At 39.2% G+C, this 21,669-nt stretch overlaps 1 protein-coding gene across 1 annotated transcript in view; it reads right to left on the reverse strand.

Annotated features, from left to right (window-relative positions):
- Positions 1 to 698: 698 nt before the first annotated feature.
- The window catches only part of Arid4a (AT-rich interaction domain 4A), an 87,452-nt gene continuing 66,481 nt past the window's right edge, over positions 699 to 21,669 (reverse strand). Inside the window, exons 18-24 of the mRNA XM_017799755.2 lie at positions 21,176 to 21,260; positions 18,971 to 19,112; positions 14,955 to 16,085; positions 14,679 to 14,783; positions 8,485 to 8,691; positions 7,264 to 7,410; positions 699 to 3,365 (exon numbers count right to left, since the gene is read on the reverse strand). Of these exons, the coding sequence (XP_017655244.1) occupies positions 3,262 to 3,365; positions 7,264 to 7,410; positions 8,485 to 8,691; positions 14,679 to 14,783; positions 14,955 to 16,085; positions 18,971 to 19,112; positions 21,176 to 21,260 (1,921 nt within the window). The 3' untranslated portion in view covers positions 699 to 3,261. The remainder of the gene's footprint in view (positions 3,366 to 7,263; positions 7,411 to 8,484; positions 8,692 to 14,678; positions 14,784 to 14,954; positions 16,086 to 18,970; positions 19,113 to 21,175; positions 21,261 to 21,669) is intronic.

Here is a 21,669-nt window from a genome sequence, read left to right on the forward strand (position 1 = left end):
TCCATCTCTCCTTCCTCCTGTGCTTAGAACACTATACTATCTATATCTTTCTTCCCATTTCCTTCGTCAGTTCATCTTCACTGGGGCTTAGTTTTAACTGATACCCTCACTTTACAGCCCTCCCAGACCAACCTAGTCTTCATACCAGTTGGTCTGTGTATTGGTATCTCCTGGCACACGGTAACTTCACATGCTTATCACACCGGCAGTTAAGAGTAAGATGGGTTAAGCTGGGTGCAGCAACTCATATCTGCAATCCTAGCACTTGGGAAAGCTTGAGGCAGAAGGAGTGCCATGAGTTTCAGGCCAGCCTGGGCTACAGAATGAGACCAAGTCTCAAAACTAAAAGAAGAGAAAAGAAAAGAAATTAAATGGGTATAGCTTAGCGTGGTGGCACATGCCAGTAATCCCAGCATTTGAAAGGCAGAAGCAGATCAGGAATTCAAGGCCAGACTCAGCCACATAGTTCAAGACCAGTCTGAGCTACATGAGACCATGCCTCAAAAAGCCAAAAATTAAAAAAGAAAAAAAAAATTATATGTGGAAACTGTCTAAGATCTACCTAATACTTACCTCATGTAGTCTATGAAGACAGGCCTTTCTCTATCTGATTCACGCATGTGGTTCCTGAGTGTTAGCATAATTATATAATGTCTGACATATAGAAGGTACTCTGTACACTGCTGGTGAATCATTTCTGGCAATAAGCTTTATGTGATGTTGAAGACAGCACTGAATGTTTGATAGGTATGTTACATTAAAGGACTCATAAGAAAGGCACATGAGCAAATTAATCCATATAAATTTCCATACTTTAAAGCAATTCCATAGATGCCATATATAATAATAATCTTTTTAAATGTGCTAACCTTCTTTTGTAAAGACTGGAAAACTGGAAATTTAATAAAAACAGCAAACAATAAAAGCATACAACAGAATACTAACATAGACAGCTATATAATTTTTTAAATACCTTGATTGTAGATAGTACACCCCATTTTTTATATTAGTATCTTATAGTTTTTCTTTTACATGCAGTATACAATAGTCTATTCAAAGTTTAGATAAATTCAAAATCAGCTTAATATTTGAACAGTAATGCCTAATCAGAATTCACTTAATTTCATATTTTTTCTAGTCCCCGGCTAAAAGGGTTTGAACAGCACCTACATATTTATTTACTGAATGTGTAAATTTGCTCTGTAGCTGCATTCCAAGACTTTGATAGAAACTTATAGCAATTAGAAGGGTCAGTACTCAAACTAATAACTTAGTTATCTCTGATTTACCAAGCTGCTACTGAAGGAAATCACTAACACACCTAAAGTTGCTTCCTAGTTCCAACTAGATCTGAGTGACGCTGTTTCTTCATTTTTAAAATTAAGCACTACAAGTACTTTAAAGATTGAAGAATGTACTGAAATACTTTGCTTTGTGAAGCAACTATAAGTTACTGGCATTAGGAAAAAAAGCAATCACTTAAATGAAAAGTAAAAATATAAAGCCTATGTTTAAAACATGGCCTTTATTAATACTGCCCACTGAGCTCCATTTTTTTTACATTGAAATACTTTTGCTTTGCAAAGAAAAGACAAAAATTTATATTACAGGAGGACTTTTTGTTTTTAATTCTCTGAGAAAATGGAAGAAATCTGAATCACAAGTTCACAATGTGGTAAATGAAACTGAGAAACAATGACTCAGCAAATGCTACCCATCACTAGTGTTCAGCTCTGCTCTGCTCTTGTAAATCAGGTCCTGATACAGTCTAGAGCATCTAGGTTATTACTGTACAGCATATTAAACACAGAAAAGGAGGTTTTAAAAAAACCCCTTTCAATGTACAAACATGAATTTAAAAATTGCTTTTAAAAAAATCACCTTTTTTACATAATGTATATGCAAAACTGCTTTAAATACACGATTCTGGAAGAATTATTTACAAATGTATCAGTCTGTGGAACAATTCACAGACAAAGCATACATAGTTGCTTTACTTAATTGTTGCATCTCAACTTTGGGAGATATAAATTTATTCGGCAGTATAGCAGACATAAAAACTGTGACAAAGTATCTTAAGGGCAACCAAAAATTGGATCTGTAAAACAGGTTAAAAACTAGGACTGCCAAAGATTCTAAATGAGGACATACTTTAATGATTCCGAGGCTGTCTATAGCTCTGCTCTGTTCTGTCGGAAGGACTGAGACAGACTCCCTTCAGCATAGAGGCTGCAGGATGCAACCTTCTGCAAAAGGGACAGCTGACAGCTACTGTTATCCAAAGAGTGAACTAACCTAGAATTTTCTTTTTTTCAATTTTATTGATATTTTTAAAAATACATAAAAATACAACATCCAATGTCTGAATAAATATATTTAACAAGTTGCAAGATAATACCTTATTTTACACAAAATTTTCAGCTTTAGAAATCTTGTTAAATAACTTCATTGTTGTTATATATTTCATTTTCGTATTTTTGTAACAAAATAAAAACTCTGAAATTACATAGAAAAAAGACAAAATATTTTTGTCAAGGGATAAGATAGTCCACTGAAAACTTATTCACAATTCCACTGTAAACATTAATAAACATTAAAATATTTGCATAATTGTGTGCTCCAAAGTCCTATAAAAAGTGGAAGACTTATTACAACTGCAGTTTTCAGCCAACTACGCTTCCTTTCACAATTAATTTTGTCCCATTTACACTGTTAAACCTGGGCACACTGCTGAACATATACTTTGGCAGTTCCACATAGCAAGTGCTTCCACACAAATTGAAATTAACAAAAAAAAAAACCCAACAATAAAAAGAACAAAAACAAATAAACCCCCTACTCACCAAGTGTTCAAATACATCTCAGTGAAAGTGCAGCAGTAACTATTCAGCCAGATATTCTGATGTTCATCATGTGCACTCGCTTGCCTATGATTTCTGTAACACTTGAAAGCTTTATTATACAAATTCAAATTTGCTAAGTGCCCTTTTTTCTCTATCACAAAAAAAACAAACAAAAAAATGGAAAAAAAAAGAAAAGAGAGGAAAAAATGATGACCAATATGGTAGGCCGCCTAACCTTCAATTATTAATCAGCTTATTTTTTGCAACAGTAAAAAAGAAGAAAGAAAGGTCTAGATACAATCCTTGAAAAATATACAGGATATACTTAGACAGCTGAGTGCTTTCTGTGGTTGTATTTCAGGGTTTTAGAATTGATGTCCATGGCAGCAAACTGCTGGGAAGGCAGAGAAAATGTTCATCACCTGCATTCTACAGCAAGTACATTTTGCGGGGGAGACGATGAGGAAGGACTCATTCCAGTGTCAGACGAAGCAGATGACATGGAGGCTCCTGCATGAGACACTGTGGAATCAATACAACTACGTAAGACTCAAAAACGGTTACACAAACATACCAAAAATTAGGAACTAAATTAGAAATAAGATTTTTTTTGTTGTTTTTTGAAACAGTCTCACATAGCCCAGGCTGGCCCAAACTTGATAGGTTAGCCAAGGATGACCTTAAGTTCCTGATTCTCCTGGCTCTAACTCCCAACAGCTACTTTTTCAGGCAAGTCCTACTACACCTGGCTGGAAATAAATTCCTAACATCATTTATTTCAACCACAGGCCTCTTAAATGTTCCACAAAGGAAAAACAAGGTATTAGCAAATATTCTGTTTGGCTTAATTGAGTAGAGTCAGTTTTTGGTCAATACAGGGACTTAACAGTTCAAAAAAGATGCCTCAAGGCTGGGAGTAGGCAGGTGAGTTAGCTAAATGTAGTGTGTTCAGTATGCATAGGCTCTGGAATGCCAGAGAAAAAACCACTAAAAACAAGACCAGGCATCACAAGTAAGAATGGAAGATAAAACACTGCCCCCCCCCCGCCACTTTTTCTTTGAGACAGGGTCTTCTATACAGCTCAGGCTGGCCTAGAACTCCCAATCCTCTTGTCTTAGCCTCCAAGGGCTGGCATTACAGGCATGCATCACAGGTATCTATGTTTTTGCCTTTCTAATGTTTTTTTTTTTTTTTCAATTTCACATGTATCCTTCTTTATTATATATTCAAAAAATTCCTCTATTATATTTTCAACAGACCCTTAATCTCTGAAAAAAAATTTTTTTTTTGAGCTTGGGAACCAGCTTTCTAGCCCAAACTTGCCTTCAACTCTTGATCTTTCTGTTTCTACCTTCCAAGTGCTGGGATGAGCCACCACGCCAGCTTGAATTTTTTTTGAGTATATTTTTGTGCTTTTACAAAAAAAAATTATACAATCTTTTTTTTTTTTTTTTTACAAGTTGCTTTTCTCTTTTCCTATTTTGGCTTCCTGTTTACATAGAGGTGTCCCTCAAATGTCTGGCCATGTAGCTTCAGAAGTAGGAGAGGAACACAAGCTGACTAGAAGCTGTGTCTGAGCATCGGGGCTTGCCAATGTGGGCAACAATCTCATAGTGATTAGCCAGGGTCTTGCTTTGGGGTTCAGGAGCATCCAGATGATGGTTTCTAGGTTATGACATTTTTCTCAGGGTGGTGAATTTCTTCAGAAGAACCTCCCCTCTCCTCCTGGGAATGAACGTATACTTGGCTGTAGCTCTCAAAGAGACAGTGGGTCTGAACTTGGGTTGGAAAGAGATGGGGAGATTCGCCATTTGGTATTCAACTTTTCATTTAACCCTTCCCCACCATCATTAGCTATAGATTATATCCTTAAGCCTACAATCCTGATGCCCACCTATGCTCTGTTCTGTTCATGTTTTCTACCCAAGGTGGGGAGACATGAATCTTTTTTCTTTTAAAGGGTGGACAAGATGATCTAATTTTTCCTTCTGTCTTTTAACTGATCTTTCAGTTCGGCCTCGCCCTGTATCATTCCTACCTTCAGAGCTTTTCTGTAGTTACATGCTGTCAAGTGACTTGCTTGTTTTTCAGTTGCAAGAACAAGCAAGTGTATGCTTTAGCATTACTTTATCATTACTCTACAGCAGTCTAGCAGCTGCTAAGTTTACAAAAGATACACAGCTGTGTTTTGTTCTTAGTATCTTAAGATGGTCTTGGTCTTATTGCACAGGCTGGCCTTAAACTTGGAGATTTTCCTGATTGTACCAGTAATAAGCATGCGATACCACACCTGGCTCCTAAGGACATGCTATTGGTATTTCCCTTTTTGGCTTTGAGGTGTTCCTTGTCTCTCTATGCAGCCCAGGATGGCCTCAAAATCATCATTCTCCTGCCTCCAGCCATAGGGTATTAGGATTACAGGCCTTGCTGACATTTCTTGTCTACTGTGCATTTTAATCATGTATCCCTTATTTATGAACATTTAGACTATTGTCTATCTTCTGTAATTCAGAGCAGTGTAGTGGGGTCTGGAGAGATGGCTCAGCATGGCTGCTCCTATAGAGAACCCTAGTAGAGCTCCCAGCACTCACGTGGTGGCTAACAAAGGTCAGTACTTCAAAAGGATCCAAAGTATGGGTGCTGCATCATTTACATGCATACACTCAGACAAAACATTCATACACATAAAAATAAGTATCAAAAAAACCTTTTCTCTCTGAGCCCAAGGGAGATATCTAGAAATATAATTAGTATGCCATGCACATTTTTAGTTCTTATTGATGAGCACTGCCCTTCAGTCCAAGAAAGAAGCCATGTGGGCTAGAAACAGCAAGTCCATAGGGGTGGAGCTGCCCAAGCCCATTTTGACATGTGCCCTTGATGCCAGACATGGAGCTACAGGATTTAATGTTTGCCCTGATGAGTCTGGGTCTGGCTTCATCAGTTCCATCATTCCTTTCTATGTCCCCATTCCCCCCTTTTGAAATAGGAATGTTTATTCTATGGCACTGTATGTTGGAAGTACCTACACTGTTTTTTTTATTTTTACAGGGATTCAAAGCTGAGAGATTCTTTTGAGTCTTGGTAGGGCCCCTAGATTAGACTTTTGAACAATATTGCAACTGTTAGCTCTATGGAGACTAATAGTAATGGACTGAATACATTTTGAACTATGAAAAGGACATGAGTCTTTGAGGGGAAAAGCAGTGGAATGTTATGGTTTTGTTTTCGACTTTCTGAGACATGGTCTCCCTGTACCCCAGCTGGCCTACAACTCGTATGTAGACCAGGCTGATATTGAATTCACAGAGATCCACCTGCCTCTGCCTCCCTACTGCTGGGATTAAAGGCATGCGCCACCATACCCAGCTGGAAGGTTATGGTTTTAAAGTGATGTGCTCAAGTGTTAAGTTGACAAGCAGGAAGCTTGTGGTGGTTAGTCTTGATCATCAACTAGATTGGATCAAGAAATGCCAGGGAGATTGGTAAAGAACACTTCTGGATGGGTGTGCATGTATAAAGGGTTTGCAGAAACAATCATAATGACTGCTGTGACCTAATCAATGTAGTAACCCTTGTGAGATTTATAATAAGATAGCATTACTGGGTGTAAAGAAGTGGAAGGCAGAGTCTTGGGAGGAAAAAGATCACTAGGGGCATGTCCTTTGGGCTGTATTTTGCCCAGACTGCTTCTTATACTCTTTCTTTGCTTCCTGGCCACCATAATATAAATGCTCAGCTTTTCCTCATCCTCCCTGACATGTTGGAATGATACTTCTGCAACTATCATCCAAAGTAATTACTCCTTTGACTTAAGTTTCTTCAGGCATTTTGGTGACAAGATTGCAAAGGTAACTAATACATTACTTGCAATCATTTGTTCTACCACAAGCAATATATAAATTCCTTCCAAGTATTTTGTGCTTCACTTCACATTACCATCTTTGACACTATTTTTCCCTAAAACTGCACTGGTATGTAATTATTTCTCCTTATCTTAATGTGACTACTAGTAAGTTTAGGACATAGGACTTTTAAGTTCCTTTACTGTCACCTTAGCAGAGTTTGGATAGAAACATGCCCAGTGTTTGACTAGATATCAACTCTATACATTTTAAAAATTCATTTTGGTGAACCACATAATAAATACAGGGCAGTCAATAAATATTTGTTGGGCAAAATAAGCCCTTCTGGAAAATCAACCATGCTTAGTAAAATCACATATTTTGTAAAATAGTTCACATTTCTTTTCAAGGTGCCAATCTGAATTCATCTGCAGAAACACATACTCCAATAGCAACAGAAAGCACTAAATCGAAAAGCAAGAGTTCCTGAATGTGCACTGAAAACCACAAATGCACATCTGCTAAAATGATGATATATGTTTGAAAAAAAGTGGAGACTCTGAACAGTCTTTACCTTCTCTGTCTTTCTTTTTTAATCTTTTTCTCCTTCTGTCTATGGTTGCAACTTCAGACTTCAAAGACATGTAGTATTTTCTGATTTCCTGTAGTTTTTCTTGGAGAAAAGAGATTCTCTCTGTACTGTTCATATTATCTAATTCATCTAAAAGAAAGTTAATCAAAATGTTAATACAAAATAATTCTATGAGAAAAAAGGACAGTTCTATCAAAAATCTAACTCATAAATTATATGAGACATGCATTCATTAAATTTATGACTAAGAGTTTCTTATCTACATAGGGAATTCCAAGCCAGCCAGAGCTACTTAGTGAGACCATTTCAAAAAAAAAAAAGGGGGTGGGGTCGGGGGAGAAGAGGCCTGGAGAAATGGCTCGGTGGTTAAGAGCACTGGCTGCTCTTGCAGAAGAGCTGGGTTCAATTCCCAGCACCCACATGGCGGCTAACTACCATCTATAACTCCAGTTCCAGGGATCCATGCCTTCTTCTGACTTCCCAGGGCACTGCATGACATGGGTGCACTTACACATATGTAGGCAATACATTCATACACATTAAAAAATAAATAAAGGCTTCTTATTCAAAATTTTCTATATTAAGCGTGTGTATTTAAATAAATGATCACAAAACCGTAAGAAAACATGAACACAAAGCAACCTGACAAAATGGTAATCATTTGTTTAACTCTGAGAACTACAAAGGGTACTTTCATTTCACTGGTTTATATAAATCATACTCCTCCTCCTCTTCCTCCTCCACCCTCTTCTGTCCTCTTCTTCTTTTTAAAATATTTATTATTTTTATTTTATGTGTATGCATATATTGCCTGTGTGTAGGTAAGTGCGCCCGTGTCATGCAATGCCTGCAGAGTACCGAAGAGGCTGTTGGATCCCCTGGAACTAGAGTTACAGACAGTTGTTAGCTGCCATGTGGGTGCTGGGATTTGAACCCAGGTCTTCTGTAAGAACAACTAGTGTTCTTAACTGCTGAGCTATCTCTTCAGCCCCTCAAGTTTTAATTCTTAACTGGAGATCTTGTCAATACTACCAAGTTAATGCTAGGAAAAAAGTGTCGATTTATATTTATAATAACAAACAATGAATATTTATGTGGAATGCCTATATAATTTGTTAATCATCATTAATATTAACCCAAATCAACAGCTTAAGGGATGCTGCAATATACAATATACATTCAGGCCATGTGCAAGTGTCTTACTGAGTTGAAAGCTCCACTTGTATGTCCTAGGGGATGAATTCGGGTGCTTTTCTCTGTGCTTCTCTTTCTCTCCATCTTTGATGTGAGGCGAGATTCTTGCAGGGGATCGTGCCAGCTTCTGTGGCTTAGCTATGCTAAGATGCTTCACTGGGGTGCATTTATTTGAACTGTCTATAGCAGGAAGATCATCACTATCACTGCTTTGCCCTGTAACAATAACAAGTTTACTCAAATTAGAAATAAGAAAACCCTTGCCGGGCATGGTGGTGCATGCCTTTAATCTCAGCACTCAGGAGGCAGAGGCAGGCGGATCTCTGTGAGTTCGAGGCCAGCCTGGTCTACATAGCGAGTTCTAGGTCGGCTGGGGTACAGGGAGATCCTATCTCAAAAACACCAAAAAAAAAAAAAAAAGAAATAAGAAAACCCTCAATATGAAAACGCAACAGAAGGAATTACACTTCTTGGTATCATACAAGCAAAAAATACATATAAATGCACCAAATTTACAAAAGAAAAAAAGGAGGGAGATTGTATGTACACCAATAGAAGATGGGTTAAAAATGATATATGAGGCTAGAGATGGCTCAGCAGTTAAGAGCACTGGCTGTTCTTGCACAGGACTGTTTGTAACTCCAGTTCCAGGGGATTCGACACCCTCTTCTGTCCTCTGAGGGCACTGTATAACATGGGTGCACTTTACATAAGTGCAGGCAATGCATTCGTATACAAAAAAATAAAAATAAATAAATAAAAAAAATTTAAATGCCAAATACTTCTAGATACAGGGATGACCCAGTAAAGTATTTGCTGTTCAAACATGAAGACCTGAGTTTGACCCCAGCACCTACACAAAAGCCAGGCATGAGATCGACTCCACCCACACATGGAAGTCCACTCCCCACAGACATGTATATGCATACATGCACACACAATCACACACTAAAAATATAAATAACACTTTTGGGAGCTAGAGAGATGGTTCAAGGGCTAAAGGTGGCTCAGCAGGTAAGGGCACCTGCTGCCAAGCCTGATGACCTGAGTTTGTTCTCAGGACCCACATGGTGAAAGGAGAAAACCAACCTCTGCAAGTTGTCTTCTGACCTGCACGTGTGAGCCGTGGCATGTGCATACCCACCCCCCCAACACAAATAAACAAATGTAACTAGAAGAAGAAGAATGCACTACAGTCTCTAACAACAATAGTAATATCAGCAGAGAACAAATAAGGGCATTGGATCCCATGGAGCTGGAGTTCAGACTGGTTGTTAGCAGCCATATGGGTGCTGGGAACCAAACCCAGTTCCTCCACAAGAGCATCCAGTGCTCTTAAGTACTGAGCCATCTCTCCAGCCTCTTTTCTTCTTTCTTTCCTTCCTCATTTATTTTCGAGACATACAGTCTTGACATGTAGCCCAAATTGGCCTCAAACTCACTATATAACCCAGGCTAGCCAAAACTTAGTCTAAAAACAGAACTCCTCCTGCCTTAGCCGCCTGTGTGCTAGGATTATAGGTATGTGGATTATAGGCCCATACTCAAATTTTAACACATGTATTCGCAAAATGTGAGGAGATACTTATTTCGAACTCTGCCTCCCTCCTCGCCATCTCATCCTGAGAGATATTCTGGTTTTCCCATAACAACAAACTGGAATTTTCAATTTCATTTTTCTCTTCTTCCAAGACATATACCTTAACTTCACCCTATCTTTACCTTCAAAAGCCAAAGAGTACATGTTCAGTTTCCCAGCCACTTTCTTATCTGTGTCTGTCTTTATTAATTAAAAAAAATTATTATTATTGGGTATGTGCAGGGAGGGGATGCATGTGTGCCACAGAGCATTTGTGGAAGTCAGGGGACAACTCTGTGGAGTCAGCTTTCTCCTACTACCTTATGTGGGTTCTAGGGATGAAACTCAGGTTGTCAGCCTTGCACAGTAAGTCCCTGACCCTTGGCACCATCTCACTGGCCCCTTATTAACTTTTCGTTGATTATGGTCAGGTTATTATTGCTTGTCCTCATGAAAGGAATTTGCTTTGAGGCCAGGTGTGGTGGCACACACCTTTAATCCCAGCTCTCCGAGGCAGAGGCAGGCGGATCTCTGTGAGTTCAAGGCCAGCCTGGTCTACGTAAGGAGTGCCAGGACAGCTGGGGCTACAGGGGGACCCTGTCTCAAAAAGACAACAACAACAACAACAACAAAAAGGAATTTGCTTTGAAACAAATGTCTTGGCTATGCTTGGTAACTATCTACTCCTGGCTGGAATATCTCTGTTAACTACCTGTATTCTTAATGGTCAAACTTTTCCATTTCCAGAGTCTACCAATATGCTTACATCTGTCCCACACTTAAAGAGAGAGAACAGGTGCTAGAGAGATGGCTTAGTGGTTAAGAACACCGACTGCTCTTGTAGAGGACCCAGATTTGGTTCCCAATACCTATATAGCGGCTTACTGCCATCTGTAACCCTCGTTCCAGGGGATCCCACACCCTCTTTTGGCCCCCCTGGGCCTTGCATGCATGTGGTGCACTTTTATACATTCAGGCAAAACACTAATATACATAAAATAAAATATTTTAAAATTTAATTTTAAATAGGGATGAGAAGAGGGAAAAGAAAGAAATTCCCCTTTTCAGGGTCAAATTTCTTGACAGAAATCTTTGGTCACTCCAATTTCCTTTTCTTTTTTTGGTCTTTTTTGAGATAGGGTATCCCTGTAGCTTCAGCTGGTCTGGAACTCACTATCTCACAGAGATCTGCCTGCCTGCTACTGTCTACTAATTTCCACTCTTTCGCCACTCCATCTAAGGGCTTATTTCACATAATTCTACTCTTGATCTTTTGTTTTCTTTTTCATGTGTATTTGTATATATACGTAAGATGCTGTGTACGCATGTGTAGGCCAGAGGTCAATCAACCTCAGGTATTAGTCCCAAGGAGTTATCCCTGTAGCTTGTGTTTTGATTTGTTTTGTTTTGTTGAGACAGGGTCTCTCTGTAGCCCCAGGTGGTCTGGAACTCTTTAGTAGACCATCTGGCCTCAAACTCACAAAGAACCACTTGCCTGGGGCTAACTGGCCTGCTTAGGCAAATTAGTGAGCCCTAAATACCAGTAAGAGACTATCAAAATACAAGGTTGTGGCTGGGTGTGGTGTTGCATGTCTTTAGTTCTAGCACTCAGGAAGTAGAAGCAGGCAGATCTCAGACTGGTCTACAAAGTGAGTTAGTTCTAAGCCAGCTAGGGCTAGAGAGACCCTGTCTCAAAAACAAACAAAAACAACAACAAAAAACCCAAACTGTGAAAACACCACCAGAATTTTTTTCTAACCCATTTAAGGGTAGTTGCCCTGATACACAAAATACTTTAGTATGAGACATTTCTTACAATCAAAACAATTCTCAATATGTTATTAACCTACTGCATTACAAGTTAGCCCTAAACCTATTGGTTTTTCAAACAAATGTTTAGGATCTCACATAGTTTCTGAGGGTCAGAATCTTGAAGCAGCTTGACTGGATAACCTGTCTCAGGAATCCTGGAGGTTTGCACTTGAACTTTTGGCCAGGGCTTTGACATGGCAGAAGCTGGAGGATCTGCTTGCAGAATGGCTCACTGCCATTAGCAAAATGCGTACAGTTCCTCAGCACATGGGCTACTCCACAGATTACATGAATATCCTCATCATATGGCAGCTACTTTCTCCCAGAGCACGTGATTCAAGGAAGATCAAGAAGGAATTTGCAAGGCCTTTTATCATCTATTCTCCAAAGTTTCTGTCTCAGCTACTTTTCCTGTTGCTGTGATAAAATACCCTGACAAAGACAATTTGAGGGAGAAAGGGTTTATTTTGGCTCACAGTTCAAGGTTACAGCCCATCACCGTGGGGAAGTCATAGCAGTAGGGGACTTGGGGCACTGGTCACACTGTACCCATAGTCAAGAAGCAGGTAGGGATGAATGCTTCTGCTCAGCTCACTGCTTTTTATACAGTCCTGAATTCCAGCCCATGGAATGGTGCCGCTCACAGTAAGCGGGTCTTCCTATCTCAATTAACCTAACAAAGATAATGTTCCAATAGGCCTGTCTGTAGCTAACCTAATGTAGATCATCTGCCACAGGTGTGTACAGAGGCTTATCTCATGGGTGATTCTAAAAAGAAGTCAAGTTGATGGTTAATAATAACCACCTCTGTAACACACTATCACTATACTTTGTTAGGAATGAGTCACTGACTTCATCCCACTCAAGGGGAGGAAAGTTAGGTTTCACTTCTTAAAGGGGGAAAAAAAATCAATTAATTTGTAGATATGCTTTTTAAACCAATATCCTCCTACAGAACCATTATACAGTTACCAACATCAGGAAACCACACAGATGTATTAGTGTCATCTAATCCTGACTTCCACTTGATCTAACAGTACGCTTTACAGCAACAGGATTCAGGTGAGAAGCATGTATTTCATTTAGTGGTCTGTTAGGTCTCTTTCAATCCAGAACATTTTTCTTCCCATGGTGTTCATGACCTTGATAATTCTGAGTATTACAAGCCAATTATTTTACAGAATATCCTCCAGGTTGAGCTTGTTGGTGGGTCCTCATGCTTAGATTCATGTTATGCATCTTTTATTATTATTATTATTATTTTTGTCTTTTTGAGACAGGGTCTCCCTGTAGCCTCAGCTGTCCTGGAACTCACTGTGTAGACCAGGCTGGCCTTGAACTCACAGAGATCCACCTGCCTCTGCCTCCCGAGTGCTGGGATTAAAGGCATGCGCCACCATGTCCGGCAATGTTATGCATCTTTGATGGGAGTATCTCAGGTATTCTTGCTGCATTTCTGCCCAATGGTACATGATTTTAATTTCTTCCATTAATGATGATGTTCACTTAATTTTATTGACTGACTTACTGACAAGAGTTTTACTATGTAGGCCAGGCTGGTCTCAAACTTGCAATCCCCCTGCTTTAGCCTCTGAATCCTAGGATTAAGCATGAGCTACCATGCCCAGCAATGGCAGGGTTCACTGTGATCACAGTGATATCTTCCAGACCTATGAGCTCTAAAATATTGATATCCCTTTTGCAATTCCTAATCAATCTCTTTTCCTTAGATACTAACTGTACTCTCTGACTTCTGAAAACCTGGAACACAATTCTTAGTCCTTTGAAGTGTCTCTTATCCTGTATGAATCATATGTTCTTTTTGTTGGAACATGTGGCTATTGTAATCTAGAATTTCCCTTTCAGACTTGTACGAAGGCATGTACTAACAACAAAATGCTTTCAAAATTAATCATACGTTTTCTATTATCTTCTACTATTTAATTTTATTCATCATACAGAAATGTTTTTCATATAATCTAATTTATTCATACTTATTTTTCACTTGTTTTGTAAGAATTGACATTACTTCTCTAAGATTTCCATACTATTTATTTATACATCAGTTATTTTAGCTGAAGAAAAACATTCCCTGTAGAGATGTAAATTTTATCCACTTTTAACACCATAGCAAATGTTTTGTATTTTTTTTTAAATTCCAGATTCTGAAATATGTCTCTATAATATTCAACTCCTTTCCCTAAGTAATAATTATAGGTATCCCAGTTCTAAGAAAAACTGATATGCACCTTCAGATTAAAATTAACTGTCTATATGACTTAGCAGGGAAGAGTGCTTGTTCAGCAAGCCCAAGGAACTGAGTGTGATCCCTGGAACCCAGTAAAAGTGGAAGGAGAGAACTGACTCCACAAAATTGTCTTCTGACCTCCACATGCACTCTGTGGCACAAGTATGCCTACATTCATGCACATACACATCACAGACACAGACATACAAGCTCGCACTCACACATATATCCTATATACATACACACACAGTAATGATTTAAGAAAAAGTTAATGGAAAAGTGATTATTTTCAGAACATAATAAATTCTACTTATTTTAAACAGACCCAAACGATCAAGCCAAAAAACTGCTGAAATAAATCCATAGTGCTGTGTACAAGCCAGGCTTGAAAAGCACCAAGCTAAGCTAGGGGTGGTGGCTCACGCCTTTAATTCTAGGCAGAGGTAGGCGAATCTCTTTGAGTTCCAGGCCAGCAGGGGCTACAGGAAGACCCTGTTTCAAAAGAAGGAAGGACAGGAGGGAGGGAGGGATGGGGGGGGGAGCGAGAAAGAAAGAGGCACCAACCCGCTCCATTCTTCTCAGTTTTGGCTATAGTGCTTGTTCGCTTTGGGGTACGCTTTTGCTTTTTTGCCATTAATCCACCGTTTCCATCGCTTGGCCTTTTTTGACCTGAAATAAAGAAAAAGAGAAATCCTGAAAACCAAATAAAGGGCTGAATTACAGCAGGTATGTCTACTCACTTGTCTATATTATTTGTTTTTTTTTTTTTTTAAAGACAGCAGTTACAGGACCTGAATTGTGATTTTTAATGTAAAGGTAATTTTTCCCTAAAACTCTTACCCTTGTCTCTGCTCTCTCTCTCTTGTACAATTATACTACAGGTACCAGGGGTAACGCTGGCTTCAAACCCATTTGCTGATTCCCTTTCACAGAGGCCTTCTTGCGATTCTTCAGCAATACTATCAACTTCAATCGTTACATCGCTCTCACTTTTTACACTTCGAGACTCATCTTGACTGAGAGTAAGTGGGGAAGCTACTGGAAAGGCATGCTGGACTACAGGAGGTAGGGCAGGCGGAATAGAAACGAGAGAGGTAGACTCGGAGCTTTCAACTACCACATCCTCAACACTGGTCTTATCCTTTTCATCCAAATCATCCAAGTCTACCTCATGGCAAACCAAGGTTTCAGGCCCAATCAGAGACATCACGTCCTCTTCTTCTTTGAGTGGAGTATTTACAGGTTCATCAACTGGACTGTCCAGTTTTTCACTAGTCAACTCTTGGATACACTGTTTTGCCTCTGCTGTTAGTGATGGCATTCCTTCATTTTCTGTTTCAAAGTGCTGTTCGAAATCTGAGTTCTTCGTTCCCTCGCCTCCACTGCAGTCCCCGGTCCTTTCCTGAGGCACACCAGTGGCTGTTTCCATCCCATTCTCAATTCTTAGTTTTTTCTCTGGTGATGACTGTCCCAGCATTTTCCGTTTCAACTTTTTTTCTTTTCCATACTGGTCGATTTCATCTTCAGTAGAAGAAAAGTTCTTACTATCTAATGAATTAAGTTCAAGATTATGAACTTCCAAATGAGGTTCGCTTCCTGCTTCATCCTGGCTAAATGATGAAATCTTTATAATTTCTAAAGAAAGATCTTTTGTCTTGCTCCGCCTTCCCTTTCCTTTAGGAGATTTTTCTTCCTCTTTCTTAGCTTCGTCTACTTGTTCCATTTTGCTTCCAAAAATATGGACTATTTGTTCATCCTCTTCGACCTCTAGCTTCAGAGCTTCTAAGGGCTGCATTTGAGTCCTGTCGTTTTCTTTTAACATATGTACAATCTTTGGATTGTCTTCATCTAGTTTATCATCATTTAAATTTTCATTTTTTTCTAATTCTTCTTTAATATCAGGAGAAAGTTCTTCATTTGTCAAACTCTTTTCCAAAAGGTCCTCTGTCTCACTATCAGATGAACAAGTGTCTGTAAGAGGAAATAGGATATTATGTAGATTTGTATCATAATTATCAATACAATAAAAATCCTACTAAATATAAACAAAATTCTTCATCTCTATATAGAAATTTCCTATATAAAGAAAATCATAACATTTGTGCTAAAAATTTAAGGGGAAGGAACTAAAATTAAAGTATGTGCAACTAGGACTGAGCAGATAGCTTAGTCAGTCAAATAAATGCTTTCTATAAGCATGGGCCTGAGTTCAATGCTCAGAATCCATGGAGAAAAGCTGAGCATGGTGCGTGTTTATAATACCAGAGTTTGGGAGCCAGGCAGGTCCCTTGGAGTGTTAGGCTAGCCGGCCAACCTAGCCAAATCAGTGAGCCCCAATGAGACCCTGTCTCAAAAGAGATCGTGGACAGGGCCAGCAAGATGACAGTAAAGGCGCTTGCCACCAAACCTGATGACCTAAGATCAATTTCATAGACCACATGGTCAAAGGAGAGAATTGACTCCTGTAAGTTGTCCTTTGACCTCCACAAGTGCACTGTGACATGAGTGTGCCCCTCCCCCAAAGAAATGTAATAAAAGAAAAATCACAAGGTCAACAGCTCCAGAGGAACACTACCCAAAGTTGTCCTCTAGCTTCTACACACATGTGTATGTGTGTCCCCCAACACAAATACATCTATGCATACACACACACACACAAATAAATAAATAAATAAAGGGTGAAAATAAATAGCATATTACTATCTCAATTCTGTATAAAGAGTTATACTCATAAGCATCATATTTAGGTTATAATTAGCATTTAAAAATTAAAGAAGTGGAGTTACAAAGTTAGTATGTTAAATTACTTGACCTAAGACTGCGTAGAAACCAGCACACAAACTAACCATTTTGCGTCCTAAAAAGGGAATATGACATTCCACTTAAAATCATTCTGGAAAGGAGACATGTTTAAAATGAACAATATGAATTCTCAAAATTTTATTCTTATGAACAGACAAGAAAGTACAGGCAAGCCGCCTGCTTACAAAAGCAATTATTCATTTTATGTTGAGAATTTTTCAAATAATAAGGAGTATTCTAACTGTATATGAATTATAAGATGTAAAAAATTATGCTCATATGGGGCTTATATCTTAAAGAATTTCAAAAAGACAAACACTGAATGTATTTTTTTTTAATTATTTAAAGACAGGGTCTATGTAGCCCTAGCTGGCCTGGAATCTACTATGCAGACCAGGATCCCTCACAGAGATCCCTCCACCGCTATCTCCCAAATACTGAGATTAAAGGTGTGGACCAACATACCCAACTTGAATGTTGTTTTTTATGATTTACTTTTATTTTATGAGTGTTTACCTGCATATGTGTATGTGTCTTACATGCACACCTGATACTAGAAGAAGCTAGAAAAGGCCTCGGATCTCCTGCAGCTAAAGTTCCGGACAATTGAGAGTTACCATGTTAAGTGCTGGGAACCACACTAAGTCTTACTAGGTCTTCTGTAAGAGCAGCAGTGTTGTTGTTTTTTTTGGGGGGGGGGGGTTGTTTTTTGGTCTTTCTGAGATAGGGTCTCCCCTGCTGTAGCCCTAGCTGGCCTTGAACTTACTATGTAGACTAGGCTGGCCTTGAACTCATAGAGATCCCCCTGCCTCTGCCTCCTGAGTGCTGAGATTAAACACCTGGCTTGAGCAGCAAGTATTCTTAACTGCTGAGCCATCTCTATGGCTCCATGAATGTATTTTTTATGTGAAAAGGTCTATAATATTTTGTGTGGCTTTGATAAAAGGATGTAGAATTCACTTTTCTCATGTTCAAACAAATTTCAATGCAGTCATAGTAAGAGTGATGTGGTTACTAGTGTAGGCAGTACACTGCACAAGGAAAGGGGCCTAAAGAAAGCATTCACTTTGCAAAAACCTTGGAGTTGTGTATTATGATAACCTTCCAGCAGATGGCGGTAAGAGGAAAAATCCCCTTGAATAATCTCCACACCGCACTGTAGAGCTTATCTACTGATGGAGGGTAATTTTGTAAGACAGCCATTGAAAAAATTTATGTAGACAGAAAAACGAGGAGAAAGATCAAATACACACATATCACAAAGTATACCTATCCCCATTAATTTGTGCTCTCTGAAGGTCAGCTTTGCTGAAAGATGATAGATGCTAAAGTTGTAGAAGAAGCTGGTGCTCTACGTGGTCTGAAGCAGTGGGGCATACAGCAGGATTCATGGATTTAATTTGTCTAGGATTAAACTGAATATACGTAAAATATTTATGAGAAATGGTATTCTAGGTTAAGATATCACTAGGTTTTAGCCAGGTAGGGTGGCACATGCCTTTAATCCCAGCACTTGGGAGGCAGAGGCATATGGAGCTCTCTGAGATCCAGGCCATCCTGGTCTACATATCAAGTTCCAGGCCAGCTGGGGCTACAAGGAGACCCTGTCTCCAAAACAACAACAACAAAAGATATCACTAGATTTTAAATAAAACTACACACCAAAATAAGTATTAGTTTCCAATTAAATTTTGTAGTTTAAATCATGTTAGATTAAAAACCTAGATGATCTGCTATGATTCTTACAAAGTAGAAGTTTTATTAAGTCATGTGCCACACAGCTATATTTTGGCCAATGATGGATGAATTTGACTGTGGTCCTATAATTTCTTAACACTTACTGACGCTGTAGCCCCTTAGTTTGTGTAAGCTCCATGACATCTGCACAGCAATGATGCATGTCTCAGAGTGTGTCCCCACTGTTAACTGATGCCTATGCATGCATATGAGCATATAGAATTTTTCTAGAATCAGCAGTCTTCAAAATCAAGCACCTTCCATTCCATATGACAGAGGTGAGCTATCTGTCATACAGCCATGAGAATTTCTGGTACCTGATTTTCCTTCACTGTTCGAGGTCTTAGATAAACTGAATGGCATATTTGCTGAAAGCGTCGATTTTAAAGGAGGTCGTCCCCGTTTTGACTTCTGCCTCTCTTCATCCCTCTTTTCGTCCTTCTCACTATCTTCTTTATTCTGGGAAACCACAACAAAATACATGAAAAGGGCTAAAGCCTTATGAAAAACCAACACTATATTTCTTCAAGAAGAACTGTAACTGAAAAACAAAAGATTAGTTATTTTAAATGTCAACTCCTAATTTGTGCTTACAGAAGAATCTACAACAGGCTTCTAACCTATTTATATGAACATGATAATCTAAAATGTGCAGCATTGCGATTATTTTCTACTGGTCAAAGCCAGTGAGTGAAGAGATGTACTCAACACTCCCCTCATCCCCTGTTCTGCATTACCTGCCCAGGAAATGAAAGACATCAAAAGCGGACAAAACACCAGGCAGACATCTGCAGCAGGACTGAAGAGTGAAGGTGTAGGTAAGTGCACAGCTGATCAGCGGACAAGCTTTACTCTTTGGTGGTGGTGGTGTTCTTTTTGTTGTTGTTGTTGTGGGTCTCCCAGTAGTCCCAGCTGGCCTGGTACTCACTATGTAGACCAGGCTGACCTTGAACTCACAGAGATCCGCCTGCCTCTGCCTCTGCCTCCCAAGTGCTGGGACCACAGGTGTGCACCACCATGCACGGACAAGCTTTACATTTTTAATATTAGCTTCTGGCTTTTTAAAAATTGTGTTTTACATTTTTAAAAACACAGTGGTCCTGAAAACCACTCCCCAAATCTGGCAACAATGGGTCAGCACCTCCCACAACAGTAGTTATTTCCTCCTTTGGATGAAAACATATCCGCTTCCTTCTACTTTCAGTCCTCCTCCTTTTCCTAAAAGGCTCTCTGGGCATTTGGGTTTGAAACTCATGCCCTGGTGATTGCCAGTTTTCACTTTCCTATCAATGTGCTACTATGTTTGAAACTTTCATTTTTTTAGCTCTTAGGATATAAAAGGAAAAATTACTTAAAATTATCTTTATAAAGATAAGATGGGCTGGGCGCAGTGACGCCTGCCTTTAGTCCCAGCACTCCAGAGGCAGAGGCAGGTGGATCTCTGTGAGTTTGAGGCCAGCCTGGTCTATATAGCTGGAGCTATAGGAATACCCTAACTCAAAAAGACCAAAAAAAAAAAAAAAGGAAAGATGGGCCAGGCATGGGGGTGCATGGCTTTAATCCCAGCACTAAGAAGGCAGGGGCAGGGGGTAATCCCAGCACTAAGAAGGCAGGGGCAGGTGGATCTAAGCACTGTCAAGGCCAGCCTTGTCTACACAATGGGTTCCAGTCCAGCTGGGGCTACAAGTAGACCCTGTCTCAAAAAACAAGACAAAACAACAAAACAAAACAAAAGGATAAGATGACTTACAAATGGAAAAACAAGATTTGCTTAAAATCTCTTAACTTTAGGGCATGGTGGTACACGCCTGTAGTCCCCCGACTTGGGAGGCAGAGGCAGGCAGATCTCTGTGAGTTTGAGGCCAACCTGGTCTACCTGGTAAATTCCAGGACAGCTGGAGCTACAGGGAGACCCTGTCTCAAAACAAACAAAACAAACAAACAAACAAACAAAAATCTCTATACGTATCACTAAGTTTAAGAAGCTAGTCTGGGGGCTGGAGAGATGGCTGAAAAGGCTATATTCTGCATGTATCCACACGACATTCTAGAAAAGGTAAATTTATGGATACAGCAAAAAGATCAGTGGTTGTCAGTGACTGGAGTGGAGGTGGGAGGAGGAATTGGTTGTGCATACTGGATTTTCAGGGTAATGAACTCCTCTATATGATTATAATGATGGATAAATATCATCATATGATGATCCAAATCACAGATGGTACAACAGACTCAGAATTATGTCATACCTTTGGTGTATATATTACCCTAATGTAAGCTGCTGACATTGATAATGTGTCAATACAGGTTCACCAACGATAACAAATGTGCCATTCCAGTAAGAGTAAAGGAGTTGACAGTGAGGAAGATCATACATGTATGGGACAAAGAAAACATGGAAAATCTGTCCTTTCCATTTTTACTATGAATGTAAAACAGCTTTAAAAGAGTATCCTACAGACAAGACAGAATACAACTTGAATAATTCCTGTACTACTACAAACGATATGAATCGATAAACGTACCTTAACTTTCTTCTTTTGTTTTTTCTTTGGCCCACCTTTATCCAAAGGCCAGATTATCCGATCAGCCTTTACCCATTCATCATACCTTAAAGAAAAAAAATTAAATTTCAGAATGATACCCTATTTGAAATACACACACACACACATACACATACACACCCTACCATCAGCACCACCATCACCACCACCACAAAACCAGTGAGATAAAAGAGTCTGTTTGGGCAGATATGTGAAGGGCACAGGAACTGGTCTATTAGTAACATGCCAGCAACTGTATTAGAACTGCTCTGTATAGCCACCTTCAAGGACAAAGCAAGAGCACTTCTTAGTTATCTGGTTTAGAGAGGTCTAGGTAAACAAGCTTGAGATTCAAAATGACTGAACCATTTTAATTTCCAAAATTCTCCCTTTTTTTCTCTTCTTTCTTAGCATGTAGTATTTCTAATAAAATTTTATTCAGACCATGTCACTGTTAAGGTTGTGAAGTTATATAT

Source organism: Nannospalax galili, unplaced genomic scaffold (genome assembly GCF_000622305.1).
Source record: "Nannospalax galili isolate Female #2095 unplaced genomic scaffold, S.galili_v1.0 scaffold336, whole genome shotgun sequence".
In the NCBI taxonomy this organism is placed as follows: Eukaryota; Metazoa; Chordata; class Mammalia; order Rodentia; family Spalacidae; genus Nannospalax; species Nannospalax galili.